Source organism: Taudactylus pleione, unplaced genomic scaffold (genome assembly GCF_031769625.1).
Source record: "Taudactylus pleione unplaced genomic scaffold, aTauple2 ptg000536l, whole genome shotgun sequence".
In the NCBI taxonomy this organism is placed as follows: domain Eukaryota; kingdom Metazoa; phylum Chordata; class Amphibia; order Anura; family Myobatrachidae; genus Taudactylus; species Taudactylus pleione.
Genome location: NW_028284938.1, coordinates 1,541,800 through 1,565,727, shown reverse-complemented (window position 1 = coordinate 1,565,727; position 23,928 = coordinate 1,541,800). Strand labels below are relative to the sequence as shown.

The following is a 23,928-nucleotide window of genomic DNA, read 5'->3' as shown; positions in this document are numbered from 1 at the left end:
CCAAAAAGGTCATTTTTGCTAGTTTCGCTTTGTAAAACATTCGCCTATCCGTGTTTTCGCGTGTTTTACAATTGAATAGGGCAAAAAAAGGGGGGACGCGCATGGAGAAACATTGCATGAAAACTGGGAAATTCATTCTGCTTTTCGCCAGATGGGACTTTTTCACGGGTGATTGAATTTGGCCCTATGAGAGAAGCTTTAAAGGGAGAAGTTTTTTTTTAGGGGGGGGTAAGGTTGAGGGACATGCTGCTCTACACGAGAAAGGGGATTATGGCAGACACTGGAATTTTTTTTGTTGGGGGGGGTTGAAGTGAGGTAGTCCAAGGGCTCCATTTTTAACAATGCTTATTACCAACAGCATATTTACTTTAGTATCACAGTGATACTAACGAATATACCACCAGTATATAACATAAAACTTACCTGGCCGGCAACGTCCGCATCTTTACTGCCAGTGGCCGGCTGCTGTGCAATGTGCATGCGTGATAGCCATCTGGGCATTCACATTGCACTCTCATCTGCTGGGGACTCATGAAAGCTTCACTGAAGCCGAAAAGGCTTTTGCTGAACCGCCAATGCCATCTTTACATGGTCTTAGCAATACAGTGAGAAATAATGGTAAGCTAATGCTGGTCTGCTGAAAAAGTTGGCTGGTTGGCTGCTCTGATGAAACAGTGAGTTATGTGTGTGTGGAGAACACTTCATTATAGTTTAGTTGGATAGATAAAGGTCGAATTTACTAAGCCTTGGATGGAGATAAAGTGAACGGAGATAAAGTACAGGCCAACCAACTCCTAATTTTTCAAACAGCCTGTGACATTGCAGTTATGAGCGGATTGGCTGGTACTTTATCTCCATTCACTTTATCTCCATCCAAGGCTTAGTAAATAGACCCCATAGTTGAAACAAAAGTTGGTAGATGTGTGACCAGCTTAACAGTACATGTTTTACAGATCTCCTAGTTGGAGCACAGGTGTATGCATTACTAAGACATTTGAAAAGGTACAAAGGTAGAGCTAATTATTTCAATTGTGATGCGGAGAAGATCTGAAAACATGCACTGTTAAACTAGGTACACACTATACAATTATTGGGCTGATTTGCAAATCAGACAATTTTTTGGTATAGTGTGTAGGGATTAGCGTTTTAGCCAAACGTCGATAAAACGCTCCAAAAATGCCCAGAAAAACTTGGCTTCGATTATTGAAAACGGTCAGACTGGCCAGAAGATATCGGTTAATAGGAGATCTCAATATTGTACGGTGTGTGGGCAGCCATAATAATCTAACCATATTTCCTATGACTTTTCATGTTTACCTCATCATCCATGTGGACGGACACATGCAAATTATCATTCCATGCACCTGAAATCGGTTTGCCCGAAAAAAAAGCAAAATACTTATCTTTAAGGGTCCCTGAGGGATGGAGTTGGGAAACACTGACATACACCATCAGTTTTGGACTCTGAATTCAAATTAATAAATATTAAATTAGTATGTAAGAAACATGAGTCTCAGGGTTTCAGGGATGTACCTAGGTCTCTTACATCATAGTATAGAGATGTTTATTGAAGGAAGAGTGTGAGAGGAAAGGGGAAAAACAACAAGAACAAAAAAAAAAAAAGTAATATATGTTATTTAAAAAGCTTTCACTCACCTCATCATGTTCATGGACTTCTTTATTGTGTTGCCTGTGGTTCTGTGGAAAACCTGCATGCTTTTTCATATTAATCTGTTCATTAGGGGCCTCTCTTTTACGAGTGTTTCTCTGTCCATTTTCTGGCACCTGTCGGTGTTCTTCGGATTCAAAAACATTAATGTTCCCATTGCCATGATTCTGAGACCCATCAAAGTTATGGTCAGATTTGTAAACATGGTTGTGTTTATCTTGAGCTTGTTCAAAAACAATCTCTGAGGTAATAGAAGTCTCACTGTTTTTTGCACCTTCCAGTTTCTTATTTTGCTTGTGAGGTTTTTTCTCAGGTTGTTCCTGGGTTGTGTTTGTACCAGTCAATGGCTCATTTGTTTGCCTTTCATTTTCCACATAACTGACTGTACCACTGTGGTTATGGTGGCTATGGTGGTTATGGTGTGTACCATTATGAGTGTGATGGTGCAAGTGATGATTCTGTTTTTTTTTATGTTCCACTGGCAAGGATGTTCCTGCCTTTTTCTCTTTACATTTGTGAAGCTCTTTTGTAGACACAGTACTTTTTGTTTCATTTTCTAGATCTGTGTGGGAACCAGAATCTAGATGATCATTTGCATGGAAATGCTTTCCTTCTTGAACATCTAAAGCATCCAAATGTGACATAGGGTCATGACCGATGTCTTCATGACCTATTTCAACTATTTTCACCTCGCCAAGGCCCAAACTGTTTAAGAGCTTTTCAAGCCCATTATATGACAATTTTCCATTATCCCCGTAGAGATGGAACAATTTTTCAATATAATACTTTTGTTCATGCTCAGCTTCCGGTAATGAAGCCTTGCTTGTTGACCCCGCTGTAGCTCCACTCTTAAGATATGGTTCTTCTGATATTTGATAGTCATTGTGACTGTGAACGTGGCTTTCTTCTGATGTGTGATCATGCACATATCCATGACAATGGTTACAGTGACGAAAAATAAATGTAAGTAAACAAATGAGGCAAAATTGCGTGTCCACATGTACCTTCATTTCTATTTCACCTAGATAAAATATAAAAAACAACAATGGCCAATTTTAATTAATAAAGTTAAACAATTTAAGTCTGCATTAAATGTCTCATTAGATCAATAAGTGCTATCAGAACATAGGGAGAGTTCATAGATTACCTCATTATTATAAGGATGTACTCTGCATTCTGCAGATTTTAAGGCTATTACCATTCACTTTGCTTTCAGTCAGGCTTGAAATTACACTTTGTCTTGTATCTTTATGCAGTTATGGACCTTCTTAACCTTATCCAAAATAAATGCTTAGGATATATAATAGTGGGTACACCACCATTACTCTGTATAATTGTTTTTGTCTTTGCAGCTAAATAAGTATTCCGCCAATACCTCGGATATCTGTTACACAAACATACTGCTTTCTAAAGGCCATTAAACTTTATTTACAAGAGAATACACACATGACAACTGTAGCACAATATATAAAGATAGCAGTTCATATCAATACATGACTATAAAGAGTCCTCGAGAATATAACTGTTAGTGTAAACAGCATCCTACTACCTACTGCTAAAAAATAATTCAAATATAATGTACTGTGTACAGTAGCGGTTCTAGGGGCGGGAAAGCTGCGGCCTCAGGGTGCAGTCACCCCACCAGTGCTGCCCGTTCTTGCTCACCGCCATTTTACCAGCACTGCTGTTTCCTCCCACTGGAAGTGCCAGTCTCCCAAAATGCCGGTGCTTGCACTCAGATCACTGCAAGCCGTAATAACTGGGACATTGATGGTCTGGATTTTTTATTTGAAAGACTGACATTTTGTAAAAAAAAAATATATATATATATATAATGCTTCATAATTTACATCCATCATTTTTTACCCGATTCACAGTCCTACACACTATCTATAGTCCAGCCAGTGTGTCGGAAAGTCGGTCTGTTCTTTTTTTTCCCACAAGTTCTAGGAAGGCTTTTACTGCTATCCAAAGGCAGCACTTACTATACACACTACAAGGAGAGCAGAGCAAATTGTACAGATTCTAGATGTTATTGTACGGACGATGCCTGTAAGCACAGATGAATGTAAAAGTTTTTCTACTCTAAAACAAATTAAAACCTGTTTAGGGAATTGCATGAAGCTTAGAACACTAAATAATCTGATGCGGATTTCACTAGAGTGACCAGATCCTACAGACGGGATGTAGTTATGAGACCGCCAATCGCAAGGCCGCCGGGTCTCAACACAGACATCCGAATCCCGACAAGGGACTTAAGATAGGCGTCGAAATACCGACGACTATCTTAATCCCAACGCCGAAGGACGCCAGCCTGAACGAGGTAAGTCCGGGGTGCCCTTAGAATTAGCCGCAGGGAGGAGGGTTAGGTTTAGGGAGCGTAGCGGGGTTAGGGTTTGGGAGCGACGAGGCTAGGGCTAGCCCCCCTGGAAGGGTTAGGTATAGGGTGCGATAAGGAGTTTAGGGGGGGAGGTTAGGGTTAGGCACCACTAAGGAAGGGTTAGGAGAAGGGTAGGGATAGGGTACTTATCTGCCCTGTCGGGTTCCTCTCCCTTTGATTATGAAAAAACTGCAGACAACTGGTCCTCCATCAAGAGAAGAAGTAATGTAAAATGTTAATACCTAATTAAATCAATATAAGGTCTGGATTCATTATTGCGAAGGCCCCCACACCAGGCTGCTTCTTGATGCCACTGGTCCGGCAACATTTTCAATTGAGAACACTGTATATCTCAGCCCCACAGACTGCAACAATAGAGTAAACTAAACTAAACTCCTACTTTTAACCTTTGCTTGCGGTGCCTGAAGCCTAGAGATGATGTGACTAAAGACCTGAAACAGACAGATAATACAGATCAAGTGTCTGCAATAACCTCAACAGATGCAGAAATGTATGAAGAGGGTTGGAGCGCGGTACCATCAAGACCATGAAATCAGCGCAACAAAGTATACACACTACATGGTCAAAATGATGTGAACTAATTAGTAGGTTTAGCCATTTCAACCACACCCGTTGCTAATCGGTTTATCACGCATACAGCTATGTAATCTCCATAGTTCAAAACAGAAGAAAAAGGATCATACTGAAGAAGAACTCCATGACTTTCAACATAGCACTTCACAGGATGCAACTTTCCAAAAAGTCTGTTCTTCACATGTCTGTCCTGGTTACAAGTGCTGTTATTGTAAAGTGGAAACATCTAGGACAGAAGTGGGCAATTGTCTCAGAAGGGGGGATACTTGCCATTTTTTGGTAAACTGTCAAGGGCCACACATACAGCAGCAAGCTGGAGTTGATTGATCGGGTCACATGGGAACCATGGCCAGTGTTTGATTTTGACCAAAAACTCAAAATTTGTATCTCTGTTCTGTACAAGTCACTGCTGCTCCTCAATCTTTTATCAATCAGGTCCATTACAAGTCAGTAAACACCCGTTTTTCTATGTAATATTGCAGTTTTCCATTCTCGCAGCAAAACGCAGATAAAAAGCTTTGAAAAGCTGCTGTATAGTATATAAACTTACGGGTTTAGCTGATAATATTAATTTATGAGGCAAAAGGCAGTGGATGGAGATAACTATGTGTAGTTGTCTTCAGGTACTAGAACAGTCACATATTAAAGTGAGAGACCATGTTCAGTTTATGTAGAAAGGAATCCCACATAAGCTTGTAGTTGCTCACCTCCTAGCTAGTAAAGCTCTAATGTATATTACTAATGATCACATTCCCTTAACACCCCTTTCAGACATACAACCTGGGAAATTTCCTGCTCAGACCCAGGAATTTCTGTGCAAATTCCCGGGAATTTGGTCGAGACCCCCCTTTCACACTACAGTGTCTACCCGGGAAATTCCCAGGTAGACCCCTTTCAGACAAGAGCAGGGTTTTCCTGCTTACCTGCCTCTTCTCTGCCGTCTGCTCCTCCCAGCCAAAAGCCGGCCAATCGTAATGCAGTTTTTTTTTTTTTATTATAATTTTTTTTAACATTTATTTTAATTCCCTGGTGGTCCAGCGGGAGTGCGGGCGGCCCGCTGTGGCACAGCCGGCCGGTGCTGGGGGTGGTGAGCAGCAGCGGTGAGCGTCCTATAGGACGCCCTGCGCTGTCAGCTCAAAGCAGCAGCGCTGAGCGTCCTATAGGACGCCCTGCGCTGTCAGCTCAAAGCAGCAGCGCTGAGCGTCCTATAGGACGCCCTGCGCTGTCATCTCAAAGCAGCAGCGCGCTGAGCGTCCTATAGGACGCTCTGCGCTGTCAGCTCAAAGCAGCAGCGCTGAGCGTCCTATAGGACGCTCTGCGCTGTCAGCTCAAAGCAGCAGCGCTGAGCGTCCTATAGGACGCTCTGCGCTGTCAGTTACATGCAAAAGCTGCTTGGTGCTGCCCGGGAGTAGTAAATTTCCGGGTAGCACCATTCAGACAGAAGCAGGGTAATTTCCCGGGACTTAAGTCCGGGAAAAACCCTGGTCGATTGCAGGGGCGGCTACCCGGGAACATGTTCCCGGGTAGGCACCTTTCAGACAGACTCGGGTACTCGGGAATTTGGCTGAGGCAGGCCAAATTCCCGGGATTCTCGAGATGTCTGAAAGGGGTGGCTATATGAAGTGCACAAGTCCACCAATTTATCCTGCTCTCCAGGACTGGCAAACAAGGAAAAATAAATACATAGTACTAAAATGGTTCACCAATTAAACCATGAGATTCGTGGGCCACTTCTACAGCGAGTCAATGAATTGCATACATATTTTATGCAGATCTAGAGACAGTGGTCATAAGTAGTAGTAGAATTACTTTGTAAGAGAATATTTTTAAACAGATCCATTGCTGATATATTCAGATTTTAGTGCAAAAAAATAATTATTTTTTTGCACTATGTGGTCAATATAATCAGTGATGTTAATTATGAGAGATGGATCCCCAATAACCCATTGTGAAAGATATGGATTCCGTAGCTTTGACATCAAGCATGCGATTCCCTATGACTGACGAAAGGTTTTCTTTGTTTTTTGTTTTTTTAGCAGTAAGGGATGTGTAAAGTAAGATAACCAAAATAATTATGAAGCTGTTAAAATATGTATAAAATGTGCAAAGTGTAAAAACAACACTAACTAGTAGGAGAAAGAAAACTTTTACAAGCTGGCGTAGACAGTTTTACATAATCATTTGAGAAATTCATAGCTTAGCTGTACTATACCATATAGTAAATATGTGAAGGCTAATCTGTTAATAGGCTTAAGTGTGAAAAACACGGAAAAATAATGCATATATAAATTGCACATTTCTCACAATTAACAGCTGGCTGAAAAATTGCACTTTTGGTGTTAGATAAATATACACTTTTATTAAGCATATATATTATAGAGAGAGAAAAAATACATTAAATGTTAGTTCGATCTTAGTAAATGCACTTTGTACTCATATCCCTTTTACATCTTTGAGCTACCGCTACAAAAGAGTGGTGGGCTAGACCTTTGTAAAAGTTTGTATATATGTATGATGTCCTACACACTAGCTGAAGTACCCGGCATTGCTGGGGTTTAAATCTTCAAGTTATTAAGTGTTATTATGTGATGTCGTCCAAATCCATCCAGTGGAATGTCCAACAGGGACCTCAACCTCCAAGTATGTATTCTGGGATCCAATGTTACCACTCTGCAAAGTGTTCGTCCAAATCCATCCAGTGGAAGGCTCAGAACAGGCTCCCCGGGTTAAAGTTTTGCCCAGTGTACCACCCCAAATCCTGGATCCAACTGGACCACCTTGCATTGATATATATATATATATATATATATATATACACACACACACACACACACACATATACACCAGTGTTCGCAAATACGTGCTATAGCGCGTATTTTACCCACTTTTGAGGACCAGGGACTCACTATTTACAAATGAGTGGGTCCCCGGGGACGCGCTCCGCTACAAGCCAATCCCTTGCTGCCAATTAAGTGACTGACAAGGGCGGGCTGGGCTGCGAAGCAGAGAGAGGGGAATATGCTTCCTGGACTGGACCCCTCCCTCTGTAATGTACAGTAGCTGTAACTATTGGTAGTTACAGGAGTGGGCGGGATGTTGCACGTCTGCGCGGAATTATCGCCTGCCATGAGGTTTCTCCCTTCTCTGCTTGCTCCTGTCCTTCTCCCTGCGGCACTGTCAGCAGTGGGGAGGAGAGTGGCCACACCGCGGGAGCAGCAGCACTGACTGCAGCGGGGAAGAAACCCCCCTGTGAACCAAATGTGTTTACTAGAGAGGAGACAGCCATGTCTCTGTCCTAGGAGGCCACCTGCAGGAGCGACGGAGCTATTACCGACAGAGAGCTGACTGGAAGAGCTCTCTGCACAGGATGTCTCCGCCCACATGGACTCCAGCAGTGATCTTCTACTCCTTCTCAGCCCTCAGTTTTGTAAGTACTGTATGCTGATGTATTTGTGTGTGTGTATGTGTACTGTATGTGTACAGTATGTATGTGTGTATGTATACTATGTGTAAGTATGCTTATGTGAGTGTATGTATGTTGTGTGTAAGTACAGTATGTTTGTGTATGTACAGTATGTATGTATACTGTAAGTATGTTTGTGTGTATATACGCAGATATGTATGTATGCAGTGAGTGTATGTATGGACTGTGTGTGTGTATACTGTGTACTGTATGTGTGTATGTATTTATGTATACCGTAAGTTTGTTTATGTGTGTAAGTACTGTATGTATGCTGATATGTATGTATGCTGTGTGTGTATGTATGCTGATGTATGTGTATGTATGTATGCATGTACATTGTGTGTAACTTTGCTTATGTATGTATGCATGTATGTATGTATGTATGCTGTGTGTGTATGTATGCTTGTGTATGTGTAAACTGTGTGTATGTAAGCGGTGTGTGTGCATGCTTGTGTGTTTGTTTATATACAAAGATCCATCTATCAACCCCCCTTTAAAAATCCTGCGTTTGCCCCTGTAGTGGGGAGCAGAGTGACTGTGCCGCGGGGATTACCAGCGCGGAGGAGTAGTGACCACCAGTGAGCTGCAGATCTACTAGTGGGATCGAGGAGAGTTGCAGTACGGGTGACTGGGGAGGTACAGTGTCTTCCAGGGAGTGTACACTGCTGGTGAGGGACTATTTACATTGTAATGAAATAATGCCCTCCCACTATAATATTGTTAAAAATTGAGGGCACTTCTGTGTGTTGCACTCTCTAAATGCACCGACTGTGTGTGGGCCACTATATTTATGGGGGTACTCCTTTGTGTGATGCATTGTAAATATGCCTACCCCTAATCTCCTCCTTGCCCCAGCTGCTGTCTACCCTTACCGCCCCCCTACCCCCAGCACTGCCTGCCCCTTGCCTCCAGTACTGCCCCAGATGCTGTCTACCATTACACCCTCCTTACCCTTCAGCACTGCCAGCCACTAACCTTCTCCTTGCCCCCTGTACTGCCCCAGCAACCTGCACTTTCACCCTTCCTACCCAGCCCTAACTTCCTTCTTGCCCCCAGTACTGCCCAAGTTGCTATCCTCGCCCCCTCCCTACCCCCAGCACTGCCTGCCCCTAACCACCTCCTTGACCATAGTACTGCCTCAGCTGCTATTTACACTTGCCCCCTCTCTACCCTCAGTACTGTGTGCCCCTAGCCCCCTCCTTGTTCTCAATACTGTCAGCTGTTATCTATCCTTGCCCCCCAGCACTGTTGCAATTGCTATCTGCACTTACCCCCTCCCTAGCCCCAGCACTGCCTGGCCCTACTACCCTCTACCCCATCTTCTCCCTGCCTTTCCCCCCAGTTCTGACCCAACTGCTACCTGCCCACCAGCACTGTCCCAGCTGCTGCCTGCTTTCACCCCACCATAATATGTGATGGGACCCAGAAACGGTGGCGTAGGACTCCAATTTTAGAAAGCGAGGGGTCCCTGGGACCCACAAATTTTTCCACTTTTCGCGATCACTGTACACACACACACACACACACACATACATATATATACACACACATATGTATTATATACATACAATAATATATACACACACAAAAGTGTGGCACTCCTGGTACATTAGTTACCATGGTAACTGACCACATACACAAATACTCGATCTAAGGGAAGTACAAGGTTACTGCACGTATTCATTGCTAGTCCATATGCAAGCTATTATTTCTGCAAATCAATATTATGACATATGCTTCTTATTGAAAAATATAACTTAATAAACCTACACACATGCGCATCACTACATACAAAATAATTTGATGATGCACACCAAATCAAAAACAGCTATATACTATTTTATACTACTCTACTAACCACCAAAAGCTGTAAATTATATTAGCAGAGTAAATATAGTATCAATATAGTTCAACAAAATAAAAAAAAAAAAAAAAAAAAAAACAGAAAACTTCTACCAAAACGTAGTATCACTTACAATAAAGTACTGTCTGAAGGCTACACTGGGTTACTTTGATGCACATGTGTGTAGGTTTCTTAAGTTAGTTACCATAGTTTATTGGTTAGTTACCATGGTGATGGGAAGCACTGTAACATCATTTGCCGTGGCAGGTCATGTGACTGTCTGGCAGATGACGTGTTCATTCAGCGGCGCCCGCATGGGGAGTGGTCCTAATCTGGGTTTGGTGTGCTGCCACTGGGTGTTGGTGTACTTAAAAAAGATAGGAGTTTGTTTGTATTAGTAGTCCTGATGAAAAAACTTGAATAAATGCTTTGAAACGTTGACTGATACACTGCTTGGAAGCCGTTGTTTGTACCAAGAGTGCCGCACTTTTGTAAGACTATCAATTCCTTGTGAGGGCACCAGTCAAGTTACTGTATTACAGGGTGTGTCAGACCCTGCTTCTATGATAGGTTATATATACACACACAAACACATTCACTTTCCAAATGGTGCAACACTCCTGGATTTAACAGACATCACACTGGCAGCGCATGTACGGCCACGTTTCAGTGCCCTATTTTATTTGTGTGGCACTTTCATCAGAATGAAAGTGCCACAGGAATAAAATAGGGCACTGAAACATTGCAAGAATCACAAAGACCTGAGTAAAATCCAGCAGAAGTTTATTTTCTCACCACAGGCACAGTTCTTTTCGTGGACCCTCGGGTCCAGGATCCCTAACACTAGTCACCCTCGTGTCTATAATTCACCATCAAGATCATTGTGGATTTGCACTGACACAACTTTAAAGACAAATAACAGGTGCTACTAATAAGCCTTGCTTTGTGGCTTACAACTGACCCCAGGAAAACCTGGATTGCATCTCATTACCATGCCGTTTATTGGTCCATCTCTGCACAAACCTGCTGCTCCACATTAACCTCATGTGAAAGCATGCTGTCCCTGTCACACATATACGTACGTACCTACACATAGATAGATAGATAGATAGATATATATATATATCTATCTCCAAAGGGGTCCACACTCACGTCATAATCCATAACATACCTATACAGGACATACGAGTCCTTACAAAAATAAATACCAGTGGTGCATTCACCAGTCTTCTTACTGTATATTTATATACAGAGTACTGTGCAAATGTTCTAAGCAGGTGTGGAAAAAATGCTGTAAAGTAAGAATGCTTTCAAAAATAGAGGTGTTAATAGTGTATTTTTATCAATTAACAAAATGAATGAACAGAGGAGAAATCTAAATCAAACCAATATTTGGTGTGACCACCCTTCAAAACAGCATCAATTCTTCTAGGTACACTTGCATGCGGTTTCTTAAGGAACTCGGTTGTTCCAAACATCTTGGAGAACTAACCACAGATCTTATATGGATGTAGACTTGCTGAAATACTTCGGTCTCTTCATGTAATCCCAGACAGACTCGATGATGTTGAGATCAGGGCTCTGTGGGGGCCATATCATTACTTCCAGGAATCCTTGTTCTTCTTTATGCTGAATACAGTTCTTAATGACATTGGCTGTATGTTTGGGGTCGTTGTCCTGCTGCAGAATAAATTTGGAGCCAATCAGATGCATCCTTGACAGTATTGCATTATGGATAGGTACCTGCCTGTATTTCCCAGCACTGAGGACACCATTACTCCTGACCAAATCCCCATCTCTTTTTGAAAGCATTCTTACTTTGCAGCATTTTTTCCACACCAGCCTAAAACTTTTGCACAGTACTGTAAATTTTATAATATGTAATAGAGATAAAAAAATTAACCCTTATATCGTGCTTACACCGGTTCAGCTGCACCAATTAGGTGGACCTCTGCTAGTAGAGGACCTATAAATGGAAAAGAGGGGGTAGGTTTGGTGTGCTACAACTTTGAATATTAATTGAATTGAAGAAATTTCCACCACTTAGGGGGATTTAATGCAATATTAGCTGTTGGTCAAACACAAAATTCTAGTTACTCTTCAAATCACCCTTTGTTTATATTTGGGATATTATTCATAAAATAAAGCCCTATGGCAGCCCATGATTCTTATACCTGAATATTTTATTATTGGTATATCAGAGGTAAAAAAATATATAAAACAATTTACAATACAAATCAAAATATAAACAGCATAAAACAACTTTTTGTAAATCTGCCCCAGTACAGAAGGATGGATGCTATCTGCCACCTACAACCTCAGAGGTGAGAGCTCTTAGGTGGACCTCTCATGTGGTAGGTGCAGATTTTTCAAATCGATGACCCTACGCGTTTTGCCCACATACGGGACTTCATCATAAATTCATAAATACAAAAATGAAACTGGTCCTAATAAACACTCGGTGATATGGAACTGGTTAGAACACTCAGTGGTATAAGATTATTTTCTGTCCCTTAATACGGAGAAATTCCTAGAAAGGCTCTAAAAGCCAAGTAGTTCTTATAACGATTTTACTGGAACAATTAGGATGTTTTTCAACCGTTAAATGTAACCGGATTCCTTAATGCCACTTTAAATACAAGGACGTAGCACATAGTCCCAATGTGTAAAAACGATGAGACCCAGTGCCAAGCAAGTGGTAAACTCTATTCAGTCCAATGAAGTGTGCGTCTCCCTCTGTTAGTTATTAGAACTACTTGGCTTCTAAGAGCCTTTCAAGGAATGTCTCCCTATTAAGGAGACAGAAAATAATCTTATACAACTGAGTGTTCTAACCAGTTTCATATCACCGAGTGTTTATTCAGACCAGTTCTATTTTTGTATTTACCCATGATGGCAAACGCAGATCCTGGGCTTGCCACTCCTGGAAAACGGGGCGGACCTTGCATGTACTGCTGAATCAGGCCCTATATAAGTGAAATCTCAAAAATTAAGGTGGATAGTATATGTAGAAGAAACAAATATAAAAAACTATTTTGAGACGTGCCGTTATTATTACTATGTATACTTTAAATTACATTATTAGTTTAAAGATTGAAGGAATAGTTAGAATTTTACAACCAAAAACAGGAGAGGTGTAGAATTTACCAGTGAATGAATACGCAATGCTAGCCAGTAAATGAAGACTATGACTTCCATTAATAAAAAACAGTCAATAGATCTAATCTTAGATTGTATGAACTAAAATGTAAGATTACTGAATGAATTTAAACCTGAAAATGATAATTCACCGTCTGATCTCTCTCTCCCTTTATAAATATATATATTTCATATATACACATTTGTTTTGACAGTAGATGGTATGGTATTTTAGAAAAGTTATTTAAATTTCTAATATCTATTATTAATAGCAACAAAGTTACTGGTAAGACTTTGCATTTTTTAATTCCACTACTCAGGGCCTACAGGCCCTATTTTGGGAACCTTCACTTTAGCATAAATTATTTGCACTCAGCTCAGTAAATGGTACTAGCAAAAATGGATACTAAAAATGCTGCCTGTACTAGTTTGGTTAATGATTCTAGTGTTGTTGACCTGTAAATAAATGGTATCTTGCAATGCTTATTTGTTAAGTGGGTGAAGGAAGCTAGAAAAAAAAAAAAAAAAAAAAAATGACAAAACACAAACAAACGTCACACAATCAAAGCTATCTGACACAGCAACAGATTCATGATGAACTCCATTAAAAGCATAGAGGCACAGACTGATCCTAGTGTACCCAGCCTTAGTAAACTTCTGCAAACAAATTCATACCAAAAGACGGATTTATGATGAACTCATTAAAAGCATAGAGGCACGGACTGTTCTAGCCATCACTTAATCTCAATTAATTATATAAGCAACAAAAAGGTGAGGAAAAAAAAAACAACAATCCACAAAAACAGTTACTATTTATTTGCTAAAGCAGCCTAACAGTTGACAAACATAGTATACATATAATCATCCAGTGTGGACACACAATTACTGTTCACATGCATTCGTTCCGATATCGGAACGTATGACCGTCACTCCATTGTGCACCCAGCCATCCGAAAACAAATTCATATCAAAGACCTTACTATTTCACCAGACTTCCAATTCAGTGACACTAATCAGCACTTCTCAAAACAATTAACTTACCCCTTTATTGGAAATTAATTTTCATCCCCGATATAGAAAATAAACATGTTCCTCAGCAATCAGAAAATAAACTTCAAAAACCAACACACTTCACTGTTTTATAATAATCCCAAAGTGGGGGTAGGATATACAACTGCACAGTCAAAAAATGTTGCATACTAGCATACAATGAGGCCATTAATATTTCCATAAACTTAAGACGTATGTACAAGCACTTTATTTTGAGACAAAAAAAGTCTACAACCATGTGATCCCAAGAGAACATTGAGAAATAACCATAACATTGTAGACAGGGCCAGTGCAAGGTTTCCAGATGCCCTAGGCAACACTACACAATACCACCCCTACTCCACCCAATTACCTCCCACCCAAACACTCCTATACAAAATTGACTTCTTAAAATATGATTTTAGATTAACAATAAAAATTATAAAAAACAACAATAATAGCAATAACATTAACACTTTTGTGATGACCTTAAATTACTGAGACTATTTTTGCAACGGCCATACAATTAATACTGAGAAAATTTTGTGTGACCACCATACAACACTGTTTTGGGTGAATGGGCACTGTAAGGAATTGGAGGGCTATAATTGCATGTGGTGTCTCGTTCTTTAATCTATCCATCCATATACAGTCAGGTGCATAAATAAGATGTGCTTTAACTGCAGACTTTCAGATTTAATTTGAGGGTAATTACATCCAAATCAGGTGAACGGTGTAGGAATTACAACGGTTTCTATATGTGCCTCCCACTTTTTAAGGGGCCAAAAGTAATGGGACAAACTAAACAATCCTAAATCTAACTTTCACTTTTTAATACTTTGTTGCAAATCCTTTGCAGGCAATTACAGCCTGAAGTCTGGAACGCATAGACATCACCAGACGCTGGGTTTCATCCCTGGTGATGCTCTGCCAGGCCTCTACTGCAAATGTCTTCAGTTCCTGCGTGTTCTTGGGGCATTTTCCTTTCAGTTTTGTCTTCATCAAGTGAAATGCATGCTCAATCGGATTCAGGTCAGCGGACTGACTTGGCCATTGCATAACATTCCACTTTTTAGCCTTAATAAACTCTTTGGTTGCCTTTGCAGTATGCTTCAGGTCATTGTCCATCTGCACTGTGAAGCACCGTCCAATGAGTTCTGAAGCATTTGACTGAATATGAGCATATAATATTGCCCAAAACACTTCAGAATTCATTCTGCTGCTTTTGTCAGCAGTCACATCATCAATAAATACAAGGGAACCAGTTCCATTGGCAGCCATACATGCCCACGCCATGACACTACCACCACCATGCTTCACTGATGAGGTGGTATGTTTTGGATCATGAGCAGTTCCTTTCCTTCTTCATACTCTTCTCTTCCCATCACTCTGGTACAAGTTGATCTTTGTCTCATCTGTCCATAGGATGTTGTTCCAGAACTTTAATGGCTTTTTTTAGATGTTGTTTGGCAAACTCTAACCTGGTCTTCCTGTTTTTGTGGCTCACCAATGGTTTACATCTTGTGGTGAACCCTCTATATTTACTCTTGTGAAGTCTTCTCTTGATTGTTGACTGACACATATACACCTACCTCCTGGAGAGTGTTCTTGATTTGGCCAACTGTTGTGAAGGGGTTTTTCTTCACCAGGGAAATAATTCTTCTGTCATCCACCACAGTTGTTTTCTGTGGTCTTCCGGGTCTTTTGGTGTTGCTAAGCTCTCCGATGCGTTCTTTCTTTTTAAGAATGTTCCAAACAGTTGATTTGGCCACACCTAATGTTTTTGCTATCTCTCTGATGGGTTTGTTTTGATTTTTCAGCCTAATGATGGCTTGCTTCACTGATAGTGACAGTTGCTGTCGACTCTCAATATGAGATCCAAAGAGCTGATTCCAAATGCAAATGTCACACCTAGAATCAACTCCAGACCTTTTACCTGCTTAATTGATAATGAAATAACGAGGGAATAGCTCACACCTGTCCATGAAATAGCTTTTGAGTTGATAGTCCCATTACTTTGGCCCCTTAAAAAGTGGGAGGCACATATAGAAACCGTTGTAATTCCTACACCGTTCACCTCATTTGGATGTAATTACACTCAAATTAAAACTGAAAGTCTGCAGTTAAAGCATATCTTGTTTGTTTCATTTCAACGCCATTGTGGTGGTGAATAGAGGCCAAAATATGAAAATTCTGTCAATGTCCCAATATTTATGCACCTGACTGTATAAATAAAAGCTTATTGAAATACCTCAGGAAACGCATATTCCATACATGATATGAACATAAACAGAATAAACGCTTAAGTGCCCAAACAGAGATTCAGATGAACACATAATAATTATGACATTTATTGCTAAAATAAAGCACCAAAAACACAGAAAGTCATATTTGGATAGTCTTAAAGTGTTAGTTTATAAGCAGGCACAGATCAAACCGTAGGAGGTGTGTTGAATTCACTTATTTATTTACCCAGTGAAGATTTGATTTATTACCATGTCATCTCCTAGTAACACAAAATTAACTGGTATAGATATTATTTTACAAGGGACCTGTACATTTTTACTCCCGATACAGTCCACCACCCACCTACCTGTATATACTTATGGAATACTAGATAGATACTGAAGAATACTCCATTAATACTTTACTACCTGCTGTTCTTCTAGCATTATCTGGTATGCAGTCCTTTTTATTATTTCCACACACTTTTATGAGAAGTACTCTCTTTTCATGGGCCCATATGAGCCCCTCTAAGGTTTCTCCAGCCAGACAGAATTCAGACCCTACTTCATCTAACGAGAATCCTACATTTGGAATTCAGCATAAGCTTTAAAAATTTAGCTTTTGGTACGCACATTTTTTTTGAGCACCTATGACCATTTATTAATATTACTACACGATTAGGCGCAGGTCTTTTTAACCTGTTGACAGAAATTCTTCATCCGCTTGCTAAACGAAATTCCAGGATGACTGTGCCACCTTTCACTTCAAGGACTAATGACTTTCCATAATTATGGTCCTTATTTATTACTATATTGCACTTTGGACACGATTCATTACGGATCGCAACTGCAACAGCGTAAGCAGATCGGCCGATGGTGCGTACTGCGCATATAGTGCAGTGCGCGTTCGTGAGTTGGCATTGCGATCACCTACACAGATACAAAGCCAACGCAGATCAAAGGACGGGATGTCAGAGTTTGGGGGTAGTGACGAGGGAGTGGTCAGAGAAACGCAGGCATGCCTGTCCGTGTGAAATCTGTTGCATGGGCATGCATGAATTAGTCACTGCGACAGCATACGCAGCTTGTGTACTCACTGCGTTTGACGAGGTTAGCAATTTCTGAGTAAGATCAGACCTGTTGTAATTGTGCGTGAGGGGCCGATGTTCCCGATGTATACGCAAGACTGCAAGGTATTACGGATGTGCAAAAGTGGTAGTGGGCTTCTCTATGCTGGCTTTTTGATTGTAAAAAAATAGCATATTTTCGCAGGACTGCGTGCGTAATCACAGCTGCTATTGCAGTAGCAATCCGTAGCGACTCAGGCTCTTTATCTTTAAAATTCATTGGTCTATTTGTCTGACCGGTTATGCATTCGGACACCCCTGCACAGATTGGGATGAAACCAACGCGAGGTGGTCCAGTTGGATCCTGGCCAGGTTTTAGGGTCCCAGTCAGACATCCCATTGGTGTACGCTGGACAGAACTTTGAGCCGAGGAGCCTGTTCTGGGCCTTCCACTGGATGGAAACTTCACAGAGGGGTGGCAATTTGTCTTGTAAGCTTAATGGAGTGGTTGGTATCCCGGTCAGACCTCACGGCGCAGTGCGCCGGGCTGAACTTTGACCCAGGGAGCCTGTTCTGGGCCTTCCACTTGAGGATGTTGGACGACATCACATAATAAAAACTTAACTTGAAGATTTAAACCCGGCCAATGCCGGGTACTTCAGCTAGTTATTTATAGATTTGTATGCACTTTACTATCTGTTTATTGTTAATTGCAAACGTTTTTTGGGGGGGAACCCAATTTGTGCTCTGTCTTCACACACATGGCAGGTTTCCGGTGAAACAGTGTTAAACTGGCAACAGATACTGCAGTTTAACATATATACACAAAGGCCTGGACAAACCGGCACAGTGAATAGACATGCAGATGGAAACAAATCATCTGGCGCCCAAAGCACTAGTGTTCAGTCTGCTGCAATAGCATGCAGCCACAGTCCGCTATATAGCACAGCCAAATCCCAAAGTCCCTGGCACTACAGAAACTCAGGCTCACTTGCTGGCCGCTATTCGGAGTCAGTGCCCAGAGCTCTGGGTGAATGAGAGTTTTAAACTCTTCCTATCTTGCAGTGATGTCTTGCAGCTGGACCTGTGCAATCCCGAAAACCCAGAGTTGCAAACCGCCACTGCAGATTGTACAGGTTTTACTTTAGTCTCCCTTGGAGGGATAAATCACACCTGAATGTGGTTAATTCAGGAGAGAGGCAACCCCGATCTGCATACAAATTAACAACAGGCTTCTTGTCACAAATGTCATATCAGCACATTTGTATACATATAATGGCTTTGACACTAGCTATGCCCCACCAGCCCTAACTATCATCCGGCTGCTAGTCAGTGTTGAAAGCCCCGCCCACAGGATCCCACAATACTTTTATCCTTGACACATTCCAGAGCAATCACACCCTTGTTTGAAACCTTTTGTGTGGGGGACAGCAGGATCCTTAACCCTGTCTGCCCCTTGTCCAAGGGAGTGAGTAATGTTCTGGACATCAGAATGTGGCAAAGTACCCACTTTGCCATATACCCTTCCCCTTAAGTTTCCCTCACTTGGGAAAATGGAAATATTTTCTAGGTAAAGAGTCCCCTTTGCCAACTCCCCCTTTCTGAGCTTCGCCAACTCTGGCGAATCCGCTGCCCTGGGAAGCACAAATTTCCGTGACAGGGCATTACAGTGGAAAGCCCCAGCCCTCTATGGAGCAACCAAGTGAGAGTTTTCTCTTCTCCCAAATGCCCTCCCTTAGGGTGTTATATGGGCAGCTGCCAATATACACGCTACCAAAGGCATATGCACCTGTGGCATCAAGAGCTGATTAAATATTTTCTTTTGTAACACAGCTACCCTATATAGCAGGTTGCCTTCCATATTCCTTTCATTTTCACATATCTGTAAGCATTCTTCAATGCACAATCATTTAATTGGTCTCCTGGACATAGGAGACCAATCTTCTCCACCAGCTGGCCAGGTTTGTTTCCTCCCATTCTTCTCTGACCATGTCTTCTTCCTCACATCTCCTGGAACACGACGCTGGTCCGATTGCAGCCAAAGCCTGGTACCCAGGCTCCAAATATTTCTGCTTCTGACTCCTCCCAACAGTTCTGGATAAAAGAATTGTGGGATCCAGTGAGCAGGGCTTCTGACACCGACTAGCAGCCAGACGATGGTTAGGGCTGGTGAGGCATAGCTATTATCAGAAAGCCATTTTCTGTATACAAATATGCCAATATAAAACATTTGTGACATGAAGCCATATGACTGAGAAAACTGGTGTGAAGAGTAGATAATTTGAAAGCAAATCAAGCGTCCGATTGTCAGCAGCAGCCTGTCTGACGACAGTTCCCTTTTTTCCCGGGGGAAAATAAAAAAAAAAATAAAAATGAAAACTTGGTTGAAGCAGTCCATTGGACGCTGTATGTTTCATATGTGACCCTCTTAATAAACCTACTAAAAGTGAGTGCTGGATCTTTTTTTCTCCAAGAAAGGGTGTGTGAAAATATTATAATAAATATATATTATACATATATATATATATATATACACACACACACACACACACACACACACACACACACACATTTGGTTTTCCTTTCTTCTCACAGTTTCTCTTGTGGTAAGGGCTGGTAATAATTCGGATACTGTTTTTGTCCCATCTTTTGGTTTATCAGACTGTAGCAGATGGACAGTAAAATATATCATTCCACAATTCACCAAGCAATAGGGGGCAAGGTTGGGCACATGTGCAAAATTTGTTTCATTGCCTTAAGTTATACAGGCAAAAAACATTTTAGGCTGTGTGGTTTGGCACATGGCATCATGGAAAATAAGTGCCACACTACCAACTCAACATAGTATGGTGTATGTGACTGGGTGTACAGTGTTGTGCTGTTTGGCACAAATAAATGTTTTCCATCAGCACACAGGACCTCATTCAGAGTCGGTCGTAAGCGGCCGCTCGGTCGTGCGCCTAACGATCGAGAATTAGAAAAAAAAAAAACAATCGCACGGCCAGCGATCGCAACCAAAGTGAGTCAATCGTTGTCAGTCGCTGTATGTTAATTTTCTTCTGATGGTTGCGGCCGCTTGTGTTGTGTGCAAATTACATGAAAAATTAACAAAAAAACGCATAGAATAAGCCATCCCCATGAAATATATTTATTCTTATTATTCTCTAATGCAAACGCAACTGAATCAATTACAAGCCAATTAGCAGTGTTATTAGCAACAACAAACGATTATTAGCTGCTTGCATTGTGTGGCACAAAATAGAAACATCAAACATAACATCAATCACATTCGATAGTATCGATTGTACTCTGGTGCTTGAGAGAGCACATACCTCAATCTGTATGATCAGCCAGGCCTCTAACCTGCTCGCAGAGTGACGTTTTACTACTTCCGACCTTCTATGTCAGTCGTAGCAGGAAATTTATGTACGCCCCTAAAATGCCCTGAAAACGATGAGGAACGCCTGCGTTTTTAGACCACCACCCCCGTCAACACCCACAAACGGCCTTTCATGTCAATCAACTCTCGGAAGCCACTTCCTGCTCGTAAGCCGTGCGATCGACAGAATTTTGGATTGCAAGGTCTCGTACACACATGCGCACAACTAACCGTATGCATGCGTGGTTTGGAAACATCGGATGCGTACGACCGAGCGGCCGCTTACGACCGACTCTGAATGAGGTCCACAGACTTTATGGAGCATACACACGGTCAGATTTGTCAGATGAACGATCTGAAGAATGATTTGCCCAATGATTTGAACTATGAACGATTTTTGACTGCATTAAAATGAATGGAATCGTCCAAATCTGACTGCAAACACATCAGATATCGTTATCTGAGCATCAAGAACGCACATCGTTCAGACATGTCAGATTTTCCTTCAGATATGAACGATTTTTTAAATCGTTATCGTTCAGATGTGACGAAAAATCTGACCATGTGTATGCACCATTTAGACACAACATACTCTGTAATTTAGTTTTCTAACACATTATTTAAAACTTCTTGAAACAATGGGCCTGATTCAGACTTGGGAATAGAGTGAGATATCTCTCTCAACTATTAACCCGAACAAACCATATTGCAATGCAAGGGGTGTAAATACATAAAAAATTTTTACATGTGGGCTAAATACTGGCTACTTTTGCATGTAGCCCACAAATACTGCACAGCTTTATTACTCTACAATTTAGATGTCAGTTTGGAAAATCTAAATCTTTCTGCACATTTTAAATCTGCCCCACCTGCAGTGCGGCATGGTTTCACCAAGATGATCAGTTGAGAGAGATATCTCACTCCATTCCCAAGTCTGAATCAGGCACAATGGCCCTCATTCAGAGGCGGTCGTAAGAAGCGAGCGCTCACTCTGAATGAGGGCGGCCACTTGACTTTTCCAGTGCGGCCTCCTGGTCGCTAGCTAAGCTGTGGGTTACCACCCACAGCTTTAGCGACCGACCAGGTTGATGGTCGCGATGGTCAAGACCATCGCGACCATCCGGGCAACCGCAAGCCCCAGGGAGCTTCCTGCTCTGATCGAGCAGGAAGCTCACCACTGACATCACTGCTGATGTCAATGCGGCCACCCACAAAACGGCAGGCGTTCCTTAAGGAAACAAAACAGAAAAGAAATATGCCCGCGCTCGGTTTTACCCATATCATACATGGTACCAGCAGCATGGCAATATTAATGCCATATATGTATACAAAACAGAAAAACTTTTGCTATCAGCGCGAACAATAATATACTGCAAATTTATGTGTGTGCAGCAAATAAAACAAAGGGGATTTTGTCATGATTTGATCAAAGCATTTACGCCTGCAGCCCAGCATCAAGGGACCCCATTTTTCTGCAGGTCCCTAACACTAGCATATATGCCTAGCACATCATTACATTGCAGTTAAATGTACTCACCTCCTAGATACAGAGGGACACATCTATACAGTGCTGGCTGTTAGCCACACCCAACTAGACCTTTTATAGCCTTAATTGAAAGCTGCCATGATAGCACAAGGCAATCACAAATCGGGTTGAGCTGTCGATCAACATCGATAGCCGGCCCTTTTGTAGTGAGCTCCGGAGCGAGAGAATTTCTCTCTTGCTCCGGGGCTTGCGCACGCGCAGTGCGGCCGCTGCACGTGCGCAGGGCTTAAACATTGACCCGGTTGCGAGCGCTCAGCGCTTGTGACCGGGTCTGAATGAGGTCCCATGTCCTATATATCAGCTCATTTCCATAAGGCAGTGGTTCCCAAACTGGGTGCCACAGGGCAATTGCAAGGGTGATACGGGATGGTGATTCAGTCCTAACTCAAATGGTTTATGGTCAATGTGATAAGCAAAACCTAGTGCTAGTGGCTGCCAATAATAATATACGCGGACAAACAGAAGCGCACTGTATAACTGAACCTAAAGATGACAGTTAATATTATTACAATAAGTAAATTATGCTTACCAAATTATCCCAACAAGAAGCTTTTGACCTATGGATGCCTTGAAAAAAAAAAAAATGCAGACCCTTTAGGGCACCGTGATTTCAGAATGTTTGGTTATAACCACTGTTATAAAGTCTCCAGAATACTGCTCCCCCCATATTCCCTATGAACCCATCTGCCTCTCCATCTTAGGCACTCCCCCTTATTCTGTTGTAGGTTTAAAGAAAAAAAAAAATAAGCTGCGACCATCAATTCCTTTTTTTTGCAGTTGCTGATGATCCATGACAATGGTATTGCATATTTACAATTTGTAATTGTGATACTACTGGTAAGTTTGAAACTCCAGTCTTAATTCAAAATGTTTCATGGACAGTTTGAAAGGTTAAAACAGCTTAATGCATTTTGTACTACATCTTATATCAAAGTGGATGACAAGGCACACTTTCACCCACTTAAAACCGCTCAGAAATGTATTATTTTTTTGAGTGAATTAGGTGAAAAACATGCGTTTCAACAACAAAAAAAAAAAAAGTATAATTTGTAAAAAAAAAAAAAATATATACAATTGAGAACATTGCTACTCTTATTTTCCTAGGGATGGCCATCGGTGGGGTGTCCATCGATGGCCACTGCGGGACAAACAAAAAAATGAGGCAAGCTTAGCGGTCACCGGGAGGTGAGCTAAGCTCCGTTGGGTCAGGAAAGAAAAGAAGAAAACATCGGCTCCTACTCTTCCATTGATGTCGGAGAACCATTCATTCTCTGCCATAGATGGCAAAACTATTTAACATCGGGTGGCCACCATTGATGTTTTGAAAACATCGATGGCCATCCCAACCTTTTCCCAGCGGCATCTGCCACTAGATAAAATCTAGGGCCGTGAGGGGGGGTAATTTACTTTTCCCCAGTGGCTGCTAAACCTCTGCAGCCGCTGGGTGGGGGGTCCTGCTGTGCTAATTGATCAGCAGCAAGACAGACACTGGGGCAATGTGCAGGGAAGCAGAGGGCTCGGAAGGTCCCTCTAAGAGCAGCAGCTGAGGGAAGATTTTCTTCATGCAGCAGCCCACACTGTCCATACGACTGGTC

General features: G+C 41.6%; 1 protein-coding gene across 2 annotated transcripts in view; it reads right to left on the bottom strand.

The window, feature by feature from the left end:
* SLC39A10 (solute carrier family 39 member 10) overlaps window positions 1–23,928 on the bottom strand; it is an 82,003-nt gene that overhangs the window by 28,560 nt on the left and 29,515 nt on the right. For both annotated transcript variants that reach the window (XM_088451042.1, XM_088451043.1), the window contains exon 3: window positions 1,657–2,690. In XM_088451042.1, coding sequence (XP_088307168.1) covers window positions 1,657–2,679 — 1,023 coding nt within the window. In that variant the 5' untranslated portion in view covers window positions 2,680–2,690. The remainder of the gene's footprint in view (window positions 1–1,656; window positions 2,691–23,928) is intronic.